Raw genomic sequence first — 12,819 nt, 5'->3', positions numbered from 1 at the left:
AATAAGCGACATCTCTGAAAGGGAGGATGGGGGTGTGGGTAAGGCTCTAGCATGGGACTTTGGAGTGCTGGGCTCTAGCACTGAGTGTGCTGGTCTCTCTGTGCCTCAATTTCCCATCCATAAAATGGGGATAATAGTCCTTCCTTTGCCTGTTTAATTGCAAGGTCTTTGAGGCAAGGTCTGTTTCTTATGACGTGTTGGTACAGTACAGCGGGGTCCCAATCTCCGCCTCCAGGCACTACCGCCTTGCAAATGGACTCTCATGCTTTTGTTCTATTGTTCTAAACATGCATCTCTTTCAGGTTGGACCACAATACACTGCATGACCGCCTGGGCTCACACCCTGCCGATGCTCCTTGCAGTACCTGCCCCACCTGTGTATCTTTCAGGCACGCAAACATTCAGATCCTGAGCACAGCTTGGGGATGCGGTTCTCCAATCGGGCTTGTTAGCGCGAAGTGCCACCAGATGCGCAGCCTGCTTGCTTACGCATACTAGCTTGCTCCACTTGCCTCGGTGGTTGCTGGGAGGTGCGGTCAGGAATCTTAACACCGACAAGCTTCATATTGTGGTCCTAGAGTGGATTTGTCATTGGCCAGTGGAAGGTGGTTTTGTTGACAGTGGTTTGTAAAGATCATCCATCCTTCCTCTTTCAAAGGCCAAACATAATTTCACACTCTTCCTGAGGACTGCCGATAAAGGCTGCAGCTTTCGAGCCCATTCTTATCTAACTGAGCTGCTCTGACAAGAATAGATCCAGCAGAACCCATTCAGCTGCTGAGCTGAGCATCTTGGGGGATCTGAGTGTCCTTCTAAGAAGCCCCACATTTGAAATTTGAGCTCTGTACCTTTTAACTAGACGACCTGTTAGAGAAAAGGGCTAAAGAGACAGAAATTGAATTTGGATGTACTAAGTTCAGATCACTCGGCAGTTCACATGTTGTGGAGCTTGTCAAGCTGCCTAGAGTGGCTCGCGAGCGTGAGTCCCCACCTCAGGGCAGACTGTGAAGAAGCAGGGCACAAACCCCAAGCTGGCTGTGAGTTCTATGTCCACATTTCACCAACCAAGTATCAAGTCTGAACTCCTCAAGGACTATGACAGCCTTAACATGGAGTCACAGACAGTCTTCTTGGGCACTCAGGTCTATCTTGCCACCCAGGCAAGCTTACCTTTGTGATAAATGGTCCCTTACACCAAAAATCACAACGATATTCAGATTACTCCCAGTCCAAAAGGACCAGTCACTTACCCCAGATCAACTGCACCTCAGATCCTATGCCAAAGACAGTGCTTGTAGCCAATCCTATAACTAATTAAAGATTTATTAACTAAGAAAAAAGAAATGAGAGTTATTTACAAGGCTAAAGCAGATCAACATACACACACAAACGTGTTACAATCTTAGATTCCAAAAGGTAATAGAAGCAGCTGTAATATTCAAGCTCCATGTGTCCTTTAGGGCTATCCCAGGCCAAACAGTTGGGGATCCCTCGCTTATGCTTAGAAATCTTCACCCCTCAGAGTTCAAGCAGCATAGAGATACAGTTCCTTCTTGTCATGGATTTTTATTCCCTTCTCCCAGAGTTCAAAGTGATGGGACAAGGGCTTGTGCACATCTCTTCCTCATGGGTGTGGGGAGAGCAACCAACAAAGTCTTTTGCTCCTGATGTTCCACAATGGCTTGTCTGGTGTCCATGGGCCTTCTTTTGTTGGGCAGGAGATGACGCCTCTTGTGGTAAACCAGTATTTCACCCTTGGTAATGCCTCTCTACTGAGTGGGCGGAAGGGGGGGTAACAGTTTTAGAGCAAACGCATTTATAGTTACAGAGCAAACACTTATATATTGCCTTACAACACGGGGTACAGCTGTTATAAGTCAGATTAATACATGCAGCATTTCATAAAGTCTAAACACATTTATTTATAAATCTAATACCTATTTTAACAATACCAACACATAGTGAGGCTTAGGGGCCTTGGCATGAGCTGGCGTCTGGTCTGCCAGCGTCACCGAGGTCTCTTATTATACCATGAATTAAAAGGTACATTGCGAGACATCCCTAAAGTTTCGGTGGTGGTCCCACTGTGTCCTAAACCATCATGGGCTGGAAGTCATCCCAGAGTCCTATTTCACCTTGGTCCTTCAGCCCCCTTGTCTCTCATCTCACTTTCCTGCAGACAAGAAACCATCTCCCGCTGCTCTGCTCAAGTTAAGCTCTGCTCTGGGTCCCTTTCCTGGCTTCCCCATCAAGTTCACACCCTTCAGCCTCACACTCAGGAGTTGTCACGTGTCTGCTCCTGTCTTGGAATTTTTGGCTCTTGTCTTTTCCCCCTTTTCATGGTCCCTGTACCTCCCCTTCCCTCTCATAATTCAAACAAACCCATCACCCCAGCCCCTGAAAAAACACTTCTTCTGTGAGGGCTTCGAGCATTAACGCCCTCTAGTACAGCAAGCAGATGTATCCACCAGAAGGTCGACTGAATCTGCTGAATCCGGTATGGGAGGATCTCATTTTGGGCCATGAAAGACCCCTTAGTATGTTAAGGAATGACATAGCTTGATTCAGCTATCCAAGGACAGGCACTTGACATACATTGACCTGAATGAGCTTGTGCAAGCAAATGAACATCAAAGCAATTAATGAGCAGGGTCACGTCAACATGGAAAAAATAACTAAGCCCCACAAATTGTATAGGTCTTGGGAGCATTTCGGGCCCTGACATTTTCCACCAGTGCACGCCGTGTTGAAACAATTCTTAGGGCTGCTTAGCCAGAGAACCTCACAACACATCTCAGTGGGAGGGTATTTAAATTTGAAACAAATTAACATTGAAGCCTGGCAGCTCAGGAACCTTCACTACCACCTCTAACAAACCAACGTGGAGCGGATCCAACAGCTGTGGGAATGCCTCCTCCCGAGGGCTCCACTAGTGAAAGACTGAAGCCTTGTGCAGGCTTATGCTTCTTGTAAGCTAGGGGTAGGAAGAGAATGGCTGATGTGCGCCTCTGGTAAGATCTGCCTGCTGTGGGTATTTCAAGATGTTGGATGCTTGGCCTGCAAGATGCAAGGCTATTAAATTGTGTACAGCTCTCTCATAACAGGGAGCGGGGTGTGTTGGGGTTAGACAGGGGAGGCAGGAAGGGTTGGTAGCAGTGAGTGCTACGGAAGGGACCGGAAGGAAAGCTCAGAGGTTGTAGGCAACGTAGAAGTTGTGGCTTCTGAGTTGAATTTCTACAAGAAGAGGAGGCCCTGGGGAGGTGGATCCAGAGACTGGAGAGGAATAGTGGTGAGGAATAGGGAGAGGAGATCATGGAGGCAGAGTGGAAGGAGTGAGGGAGAACGGGGATCTCAAGGGGTTGCTCTGAATTCACAGCACTGTGAGAGAAGCAGCAGGACCCATGGGAGCTGCAGACAGACAGGATGCACAGGGAGGGGCAGAGCAGGGGTAACCAAGGAGAGCTCTTGGTTTGTTTCCTGGATGTGGTGATGGTGCAATACTGATGTGGGATAATGTTTCTGGGCCTCACAGAAGTGGAGCGCTGGGGGGGATTCAAATGAAGACAGGATGTAGGCCTGGCACTATGGGGTAGCAGGATTCCAATTCCATACCAGTTCTTATACGGGATGCTATAACGGTTGCTTGTGATAACAGAGACTCTATGGCCCAGGAGGTTCCCTAGGTATGCATGTCTGATTGCTGGGAAAGGAAAATGTGTTTTGTTGCAGTTGATGCTTCCACAGCCTGTTCTATGCATTGTTTAGAAACGGTACTGGTGAGTGGGAGGAAGGACATTAATATTTAAATGTTTACACCTGACACTGTGATGGGTCCCAGCTTGAGGAGGAGGAGCAGGCTGCACTTACTACTGGATTGGCAAGGGCAAGGAGGAGCTGAGATAGTCAGGGCTAGGGTTCCCCATATGGTCTGACATTGCCCGGAAGCTTGACTCACTCCCCAAGGGAGTCAATGATTGCCTTATTGTGCTCCACATAAACCGACCGATTTATGCTGCTCCGCGAAAACTCATCCAGAGACTAGTACACCGCCATTATCAGCACCTATGCGCCAACAATGACTCATACAGCCGTGATCAAGAAGGCATTTAATAAAGATCTCAGCAGGGTCATCAGAGGGGTCCCGTACCAGGACAAACTCATTGTCCTTGGAGACTTTAATGCTGGTGTGAGAGCTGACTCTGACACGTGGAGCTGGGTGCGAGGCCATCACGGCATTGGAAGGTCAAACTCCAACAGCCAACTACTTCTGTCCAGTGTGCCCAGTTCAATCTTACTATTACCAACACAGTCTTCCAACAGGCCAACAAATATAAAACAAGGATGCATCCCAGGTCAAAAGAATGGCATATGCTAGACTATGTATTTGTATGTTCTTTGATTTAGTTGGGGATTGGTCCTGCTTTGAGCAGGGGGTTGGACTAGATGATCTCCTGAGGTCCCTTCCAACCCTCATATTCTATGATTCTATGACATTAAAGATGTGTATATCTCCCACTCTTTGAGAGGTGCGGAATGCTGGTCAGACCATCGGCTTATGAGAAGTTTTGTGTCACTACACTTAGCAAAATACACCAGAAGACGCCTCAAACCTCTAGAGAAAATCAGCGTGACTACCATGAAAGAGCCTGGTCCAGTTCTGGTGTCCACAATTCAAGAAGGATGCTGATAAATTGAAGAGGGTTCAGAGAAGGTCAGGCTTGACAAAGCCTTGGCTGGGATGATTTAGTTGAGGATTGTTCCTGCTTTGAGCAGAGGGTTGGACTAGATGACCTCCTGAGGTCCCTTCCAACCCTGATATTCTATGATACCTATGAAGAGCCATGAGAATGATTAAAGGATTAGAAAACGAGCTTTATAGTGATAGAGTTGCCTGGTCTATTGATTATATTGATTGCTTAAGAATTCCTGGTTAACACTCTGAGGCTTGATAGGTTCTTGTCTCAAAATTAGGCGCAGTATTATTATAACCCCACTATGCAAGGTTGCAAGACTCACATGTAGGAAATCACACTATATTTATAATAGTATTAATACAGTTAGCAAGGTCACAAACACTCTAATCCAGTGTAAGCAGAGTCAGGATGAGCTCTACCCTGACATCTGGTGGTGAATTATGGCGAGTGTGGAAAAGAACTCCAGGGGCTGATCTTGTTTGCATAGGCCCACCCACCCGCCTGGCATGAGACAACAGCAACTGATAGTGGTTACTTTGGATGGGGTGGGATCCCCAGTTTCTCTGTTATTGGGGCAGGAGGAATAAAGTGTTGTTACCCTGATTATGTGAATCAAGGACAATGAAACTGTTTTATGACAGAGGGTCTCACCATCACCTAAGTAGCTCTCGCTAGACAAGGGACATGGGTTCCACCGCCCAGTGAATTGAGAGAGGATGGGGACAGGTATTTGTACACCACCCCACCCCACCCTTTGAGGGCCTGAAACACCAATTGCACCATCTCCTCTCTCCACTGTTGAATGTCAAAGCTAACTTTGATTCCATTAAGAGTCTAGTTATAGGCTGCTGAGCTGAATTCACTTTGGGCCAGTGGTACAACAGCACTGGGGCTCCCCTACTATAAGCTGAAATCACTAAGAGCTGAGATCACTGAGTGCTGTGTTAACTAGTGGGGGAGCCTGAAGCTATATTGCTAAGCGGCTGACGGAGCAGCGAGCGGCGCGGAGCCTTGTGGGGATGGTTGGAACGGCCCAAGGAACGGCGAGCGGAGCCATTTGTGGGGACGGCTGGAGCGGCTCACAGGTCGGTGAGTGGAGCGGAGCAGCTCGTAGAGCAGAGCAGTTCGTGGCACAGCAGGAAGTGGACTGGCTCGTAGTGAAGGCTGCGGCGGAACCCCACGGAGAGATGGCCAGTTGGCCTCGGATCACGTAAGGTGCCCCTTAACACCCTGCGTGCCCCCCTTTTACTCTGGGGCTGCACTGACCAGGGACAGAAACTTTGGGGGTTGTTGGACTTTTGGGACTTTGGGTGGTTTTTGGGTTGCTGGATTCAAGAACCAAAGGGAAAGGATACAGCCCAATTTGCTGAGGTGGGTCTTTTGCTCATGGTTTGTGTTAGGAATCCTGTTTGTGATGTTTTTTCCAATTTAATGCTGATGTCGTTTACCTCATGTTATTAAACATTTTCTGCTACACTCAGACTCCGTGCTTGCGAGAGGGGAAGTATTGCCTCTGAGAGGCGCCCAGGGGGTGGTATGTAATTGTCCCAGGTCACTGGGTGGGGGCTCGAGCCGGTTTAGCATTGCATTATTAAAATGGAACCCCTAGATACAGAACCCGGCCCTTGTTGCTGCCAACTTAGATGGGCAGAAGGGTTACACCAGCAAGGTAGACAGAGAGAATACAGAATGTAGATCTTTACCGTAACACAGAGACAGTTCGTGGGGAGGGGGTGACATGATTACAATCTATAAGTACCTGCAGAGGAAACAAATATTTAATACTGGGCTCTTCAGTCAAGCAGAGACATTTATAGCACACTCCAATGGCTGGAAGTTGAAGCTAGACAAATTGAGACTGGAAATAAGGGGTAAATTTTTAAAGGTGAGAGTAATTAACCATTGCAATAATTTACCAGGGATTCTCCAACACTGACCATTTTTAAATCAAGATTGGATGTGAAAACTAAAACATCTACTCTAAGAATTAGTGTGGGGCAGGTCTCTGGCCAGTATTATACAGGAGGTCAGACTAGATGATCACAATGGTCCCTTCTGGCCTTGGAATCCATGAATGGGTCTTTGGGCCAGCGAAGGCTGATGGGTTGTGAAAGCAGATAAGAAAAATCTGACAGCCGAAGCTCTCCTTAGAGCAAGCATGCAGCAGCAGGCAGAGATCAGTGTCTGACTGCAAACAGCCTGGGTAATGCCTGCCCTACAGGCTGAGGGGCCTCTGCTCTTCCAGACCTTAAACCAGACTGGCTCACGTTAGCCTTCCCCTAAGCCAGTGGTTCTCAACCAGGGGTACGTGTACGCCTGGGGGCAGGCAGAGCTCTTCTGGGGGGACATCAACTCATCTAGAGATTTGCCTAGCTTTACCACAGGCTACATCAAAAGCACTAGTGAAGTCAGTACAAACTAAAATTTCATAGAGACAATGACTTGTTTATACTGCTCTGTCTATGATACACTGACATGTAAGTACAAGATTTATATTCCAATTGATTTATTTTATAATCAGGTGGCAAAAATGAGAAAGTCAGCAAGTTTTCAGTACTACTGGGCTGGGACACTTTGGTATTTTTATGTCTGATTTTGTGAGCAAGTCGTTTTAAAGTGAGGTTAAATTTGGGGGTGCGCAAGACTAATCAGACTCCTGAAAGGGGGTCCAGTGGTCTAGAAAGGTTGAGGACACTGCCCTAAACTGTGGAACATCCCAACCAAGAGCAATGACCCTGTCCCATGGGCTGCACAGTTTCCTGCCCCTCTGCACTAGCATTAGCGCAAGGACCCCAATGCACTTAGACTTAACGGTCACAAGCCCAGTGAGGAGCATAGTCACCCACAGACCAGCCCCCCCTTGGCAGAGGAGGGGGCTGGGGGAGTGTGGAGCCCCCCAGACTGGCCCCCCCAGGGAGAGGAGGGGACCGGGGGGGAGTGTGGACCCCCACAGACCAGGCCCGCAAGGGATAGGAGGGAGTTGGCGGGAGAGTGCAGACCCCCACAGACCGGCCCCCCAAGGGAGAGGAGGGAGTTGGGGGGAGTGTGGAGCCCCCAGACTGGACCCCCAAGGGAGAGGAGGGGGTTGGGGGGAGAGTGTGGCCCCCCACAGACTGGCCCCCCAAGGGAGAGGAGGGGGTTGGTGGGAGAGTGCGGACCCCCACAGACCGGCCCCCCAAGGGAGAGGAGGGGGTTGGGGGGAGAGTGCGGCCCCCCACAGACCAACCCCCCAAGGGAGAGGAGGGGGTTGGGAGGGAGTGAGGACCCCCACAGACCGGCCCCCCAAGGGAGAGGAGGGGGTTGGGGGGAGGGTGCGGCCCCCCACAGACCGGCCCCCCAAGGGAGAGGAGGAGGCCGGGGGGGAGTGCGGCCCCCATCAGGGTGGGGCTGCTGGGCTCTTACCCATCGGCCAAACAGCACGCAGCCCCCCCTGCCCCTTTAACAGTGGGGCGGCCCCCGGCCCTGGCGCACCGGACTGGCTCCGCCCTCAGGTCAGCGCCGGGGAGCGCCCAGGTTTGGGGGAGCGGCGGGCAGCGCTCCTGTGGAGCATGGTGCTGTTGCCATGGCAACCAGCTGGGCTAGGAGGTTCAAGGGCGGGGGCATGGGGGCAGTGAGCGGGATGGGGGGGTTAGGGGTGCCAACTGTCTATTTGCAGAAAACCCCACACCCTTGCCCCGCCCCCTACCCCGTCCCTTCTGAGGCCACACCCCCCGCTCACGCCGTCGCTCGCTTTCCCCCATCCTCGTTCACGCGTTCATTTTCACCGGGCTGGGGCGGGGGTTGGGGTGCCGGAGGGGGTGAGGGCTCTGGCTGGGGTGCGAGCTCTGGGGTGGGGTCAGAGATGAGGGGTTTGGGGTGCAGGAGGGGGCTCAAGGCTGAGGCAGGGGGTTGGGGCCCAAGGGGGGGGGCGGGGGCTGAGGGCTCCAGCTAGAGGTGCAGGCTCTGGGGTGGGGCTGGGGATGAGGGGTTTGGGGTGTGGGATGGGGATCGGGGCTGGGGCAGGGGGTTGGGGTGCAGGAGGGGGCAAGGGCTCCGGCTGGGGGTGCGGGCTCTGGGGTGGGGCTGGGGATGAGGGGTGTGGGGTGTGGATGGGGGCTGGGGCAGGGGGGTGGGGTGCGGGAGGGGCGAGGGCTCCGGCTGGGCGTGTGGGCTGGGGATGAAGGGTTTGGGGTGTGGGATAGGGATCGGGGCTGGGGTTGGGGTGCAGGAGGGGCGAGGGCTCCGGCTGGGGGTGCGGGCTCTGGGGTGGGCTGGGGATGAGGGGTTTGGGGTGTGGGGTGTGGGATGGGGATCGGGGCTGGGGCAGGGGTGTGGGGTGTGGGAGGGGGCGAGGGCTCCAGCTGGGGGTGCGGGCTCTGGGGTGGGCTGGGGATGAAGGGTTTGGGGTGTGGGGTGTGGGATGGGGATCGGGGCTGGGGCAGGGGGGTGGGGTGCGGGAGGGGCGAGGGCTCCGGCTGGGGGTGTGGGCTGGGGATGAAGGGTTTGGGGTGTGGGATAGGGATCGGGGCTGGGGTTGGGGTGCGGGAGGGGCGAGGGCTCCGGCTGGGGGTGCGGGCTGTGGGGTGGGCTGGGGATGACGGGTTTGGGTTGCGGGATAGGGATCGGGGCTGGGGCAGGGGCAGAGGGTGGGCATCAGAGGGGCAGCCACATGACTCTGCACGTTGCCCATGCCTTCAGGCACCGCCCCCTCAGCTCCCATTGGCTGTAGTTCCTGGCCAATGGGAGCAGCTGAGCTGGGGGCGGGGCAGCGTGCAGAGTCCCCATGGCCGCCCCTGCGCCTAGGAGCCGGAGGGAGATGCTGGCAGCTTCCCGGGAGCCACGTGGAGCTGGGTAGGGAGCCTTAGGGCGTTCCGGTCAAAAACCGGACACCTGGCAACCGGTGGGCTTGGGGGAGGTTTTGGGGCTGGGGGGTCGAGAGTAGGGGGTTGAGGGCAGCTAGGGGGCTGTGGAGTTGGGGGGTGAGTTTTCATGTGCGGCAAGTGGGGCGTGCAGGGTTGAGTTGAGGGTGGGGTTGCGAGAGTCCTGAGTAGGGGGTGAGGGCAGCTGGGGGGTGTGGGTTTGGGGGTGTGAGTTGGAGATGGGGTGGCTGGAGGGTTGGGGTTTGTGTATTCGGAGATCAGGGTAGCTGGTGGATTGGGGGGGTGAGTTGGGGAGGCAGCTGGGGGATTTGGGGGTCATGAGTAGGGGGTTAAGGTCAGCTGGGGTTGTGGGTGTGGGAGTTGGAGTGGGGGCGGCTGGGGGTTTTGGGGATGGGGATGGGTGGGGGTTGTGTAGTGGCTGTGTGTTTGGGGGTGTGACTTGGGGATGGGGTGACTGGGGGATTGTATGTTGGGGATAGGGGTGGCTGGGGGGTTGGGTGGCATTGGGGATGTGGGCGGTTGGGGGTGTGAGCTGGGGAGGTGCCTGGGGGTGTGAGTTGGGTAGTGGCTGTGGGTTTGGGGGTGTGAGTTGGGGATGGGGGTGGCTGGGGGTGTGAGCTGGGGGGCAGCTGGGGCTGTGAGTTGGGTAGTGGCTGTGGGTTTGGGGGTGTGAGTTGGGGATGGGGTGGCTGGGGGTGTGAGCTGGGGGGGTGGCTGTGGGTTTGGGGGTGTGAGTTGGGGATGGGGGTGGCTGGGGGTGTGAGCTAGGAGGTGACTGGGGGTGTGAGCTGGGAGGTGGCTGTGGGTTTGGGGGTGTGAGTTGGGGATGGAGGTGACTGGGGGTGTGAGCTGGGAGGTGGCTGTGGGTTTGGGGGTGTGAGTTGGGGATGTGGGCGGTTGGGGGTGTGAGCTGGGGAGGTGCCTGGGGGTGTGAGTTGGGTAGTGGCTGTGGGTTTGGGGGTATGAGTTGGGGGGGTGAGATGGGGGGCGGCTGGGGGTGTGAGTTGGGTAGTGGCTGTGGGTTTGGGGGTATGAATTGGGGATGGGGATGGCTGGGGGTGTGAGCTGGGGTGTGAGTTGGGTTGTGGGTTTGGGGGTGTGAGTTGGGGATGGGGTGGCTGGGGGTGTGAGCTGGGGGGCGGATGGGGGTGTGAGTTGGGTAGTGGCTGTGGGTTTGGGGGTGTGAGTTGGGGATGGGGTGGCTGGGGGTGTGAGTTGGGGGTGGCTGGAGGTTTGGGGGTGTGAGTTGGGAATGGGGTGGCTGGGGGTGTGAGCTGGGCGGCGGATGGGGGTGTGAGTTGAGTAGTGGCTGTGGGTTTGGGGGTGTGAGTTGGGGGTGTGGGGGTGTGAGGTGGGGGTTGCATTGGGTGGTGGCTGTGGGTTTGGGGGTGTGAGTTGGGAATGGGGTGGCTGGGGGTGTGAGCTGGGCGGCGGATGGGGGTGTGAGTTGGGTAGTGGCTGTGAGTTTGGGGGTGTGAGTTGGGGATGGTGTGGTTGGGGGTGTGAGCTGGGGCGTGGCTGGGGGTTTGGGGGTGTGAGTTGGGGATGGTGTGGCTGGGGGTGTGAGTTGGAGTTGTGGGGGTGTGAGCTGGGGGGGCGGCTGGGGGTGTGCGTTGGGTGGTGGCTGTGGGTTTGGGGGTGTGAGTTGGGGGTGTGAGCTGGGGGGTGGCTGGGGGTATGAGTTGGGTAGTGACTGTGGATTTGGGGGTGTGAGTTGGGGAGGGGGTGGTTGGGGTGTGAGTTGGAGTTGTGGGGGTGTGAGCTGGGGGGGCGGCTGGGGGTGTGCGTTGGGTGGTGGCTGTGGGTTTGGGGGTGTGAGTTGGGGGGGTGAGCTGGGGGGTGGCTGGGGGTATGAGTTGGGTAGTGACCGTGGATTTGGGGGTGTGAGTTGGGGATGGGGTGGCTGGGGGTGTGAGCTGGGGGGTGGCTGTGGGTTTGGGGGTGTGAGTTGGGGATGGGGGTGGCTGGGGGTGTGAGCTAGGAGGTGACTGGGGGTGTGAGCTGGGAGGTGGCTGTGGGTTTGGGGGTGTGAGTTGGGGATGTGGGCGGTTGGGGGTGTGAGTTGAGTAGTGGCTGTGGGTTTGGGGGTGTGAGTTGGGGATGTGGGGGTGTGAGGTGGGGGTTGCATTGGGTGGTGGCTGTGGGTTTGGGGGTGTGAGTTGGGAATGGGGTGGCTGGGGGTGTGAGCTGGGCGGCGGATGGGGGTATGAGTTGGGTAGTGACCGTGGATTTGGGGGTGTGAGTTGGGGATGGTGTGGCTGGGGGTGTGAGTTGGAGTTGTGGGGGTGTGAGCTGGGGGGGCGGCTGGGGGTGTGCGTTGGGTGGTGGCTGTGGGTTTGGGGGTGTGAGTTGGGGGTGTGAGCTGGGGGGTGGCTGGGGGTATGAGTTGGGTAGTGGCTGTGGGTTTGGGGGTGTGAGTTGGGGATGTGAGCTGGGGGGGCGGCTGGGGGTGTGCGTTGGGTAGTGGCTGTGGGTTTGGGGGTGTGAGTTGGGGATGTGAGCTGGGGGGGCGGCTGGGGGTGTGCGTTGGGTGGTGGCTGTGGGTTTGGGGGTGTGAGTTGGGGGTGTGAGCTGGGCGGCGGATGGGGGTGTGAGTTGGGTAGTGGCTGTGGGTTTGGGGGTGTGAGTTGGGTAGTGGCTGGGGGTTTGGGGGTGAGAGTTGGGGATGGTGTGGCTGGGGGTGTGAGTTGGAGTTGTGGGGGTGTGAGCTGGGGGGCGGCTGGGGGTGTGCGTTGGGTGGTGGCTGTGGGTTTGGGGGTGTGAGTTGGGGGGGTGAGCTGGGGGGTGGCTGGGGGTATGAGTTGGGTAGTGACTGTGGATTTGGGGGTGTGAGTTGGGGAGGGGGTGGTTGGGGGGCGGCTGAGGGTATGAGTTGGGTGGTGGCTGTGGGTTTGGGGGTGTGAGTTGGGGAGGGGGTGGCTGGGGGTGTGAGTTGGGGGTGGCTGGAGGTTTGGGGGTGTGAGTTGGGAATGGGGTGGCTGGGGGTGTGAGCTGGGCGGCGGATGGGGGTGTGAGTTGGGTAGTGGCTGTGGGTTTGGGGGTGTGAGTTGGGGATGGTGTGGCTGGGGGTGTGAGTTGGAGTTGTGGGGGTGTGAGCTGGGGGGGCGGCTGGGGGTGTGCGTTGGGTGGTGGCTGTGGGTTTGGGGGTGTGAGCTGGGGGGTGGCTGGGGGTGTGAGTTGGGTAGTGACTGTGGGTTTGGGGGTGTGAGTTGGGGGTGTGAGCTGGGGGGTGGCTGGGGGTATGAGTTGGGTAGTGACTGTGGGTT

General features: G+C 55.8%; 1 protein-coding gene across 1 annotated transcript in view; it reads left to right on the top strand.

Moving 5' to 3' along the window:
• The first annotated feature begins 4,075 nt into the window (after window positions 1-4,075).
• Window positions 4,076-12,819, top strand: part of ANKRD53 (ankyrin repeat domain 53) — a 33,256-nt gene continuing 24,512 nt past the window's right edge. The window contains exon 1 of the mRNA XM_065405756.1: window positions 4,076-4,186. Coding sequence (XP_065261828.1) covers window positions 4,076-4,186 — 111 coding nt within the window. The remainder of the gene's footprint in view (window positions 4,187-12,819) is intronic.

Source organism: Emys orbicularis, chromosome 5, assembly GCF_028017835.1.
Source record: "Emys orbicularis isolate rEmyOrb1 chromosome 5, rEmyOrb1.hap1, whole genome shotgun sequence".
Lineage (NCBI taxonomy): Eukaryota > Metazoa > Chordata > Testudines > Emydidae > Emys > Emys orbicularis.
The sequence above is the reverse complement of the archived record's forward strand: the minus strand, read 5'-3'. Positions and strand labels throughout refer to the sequence as shown.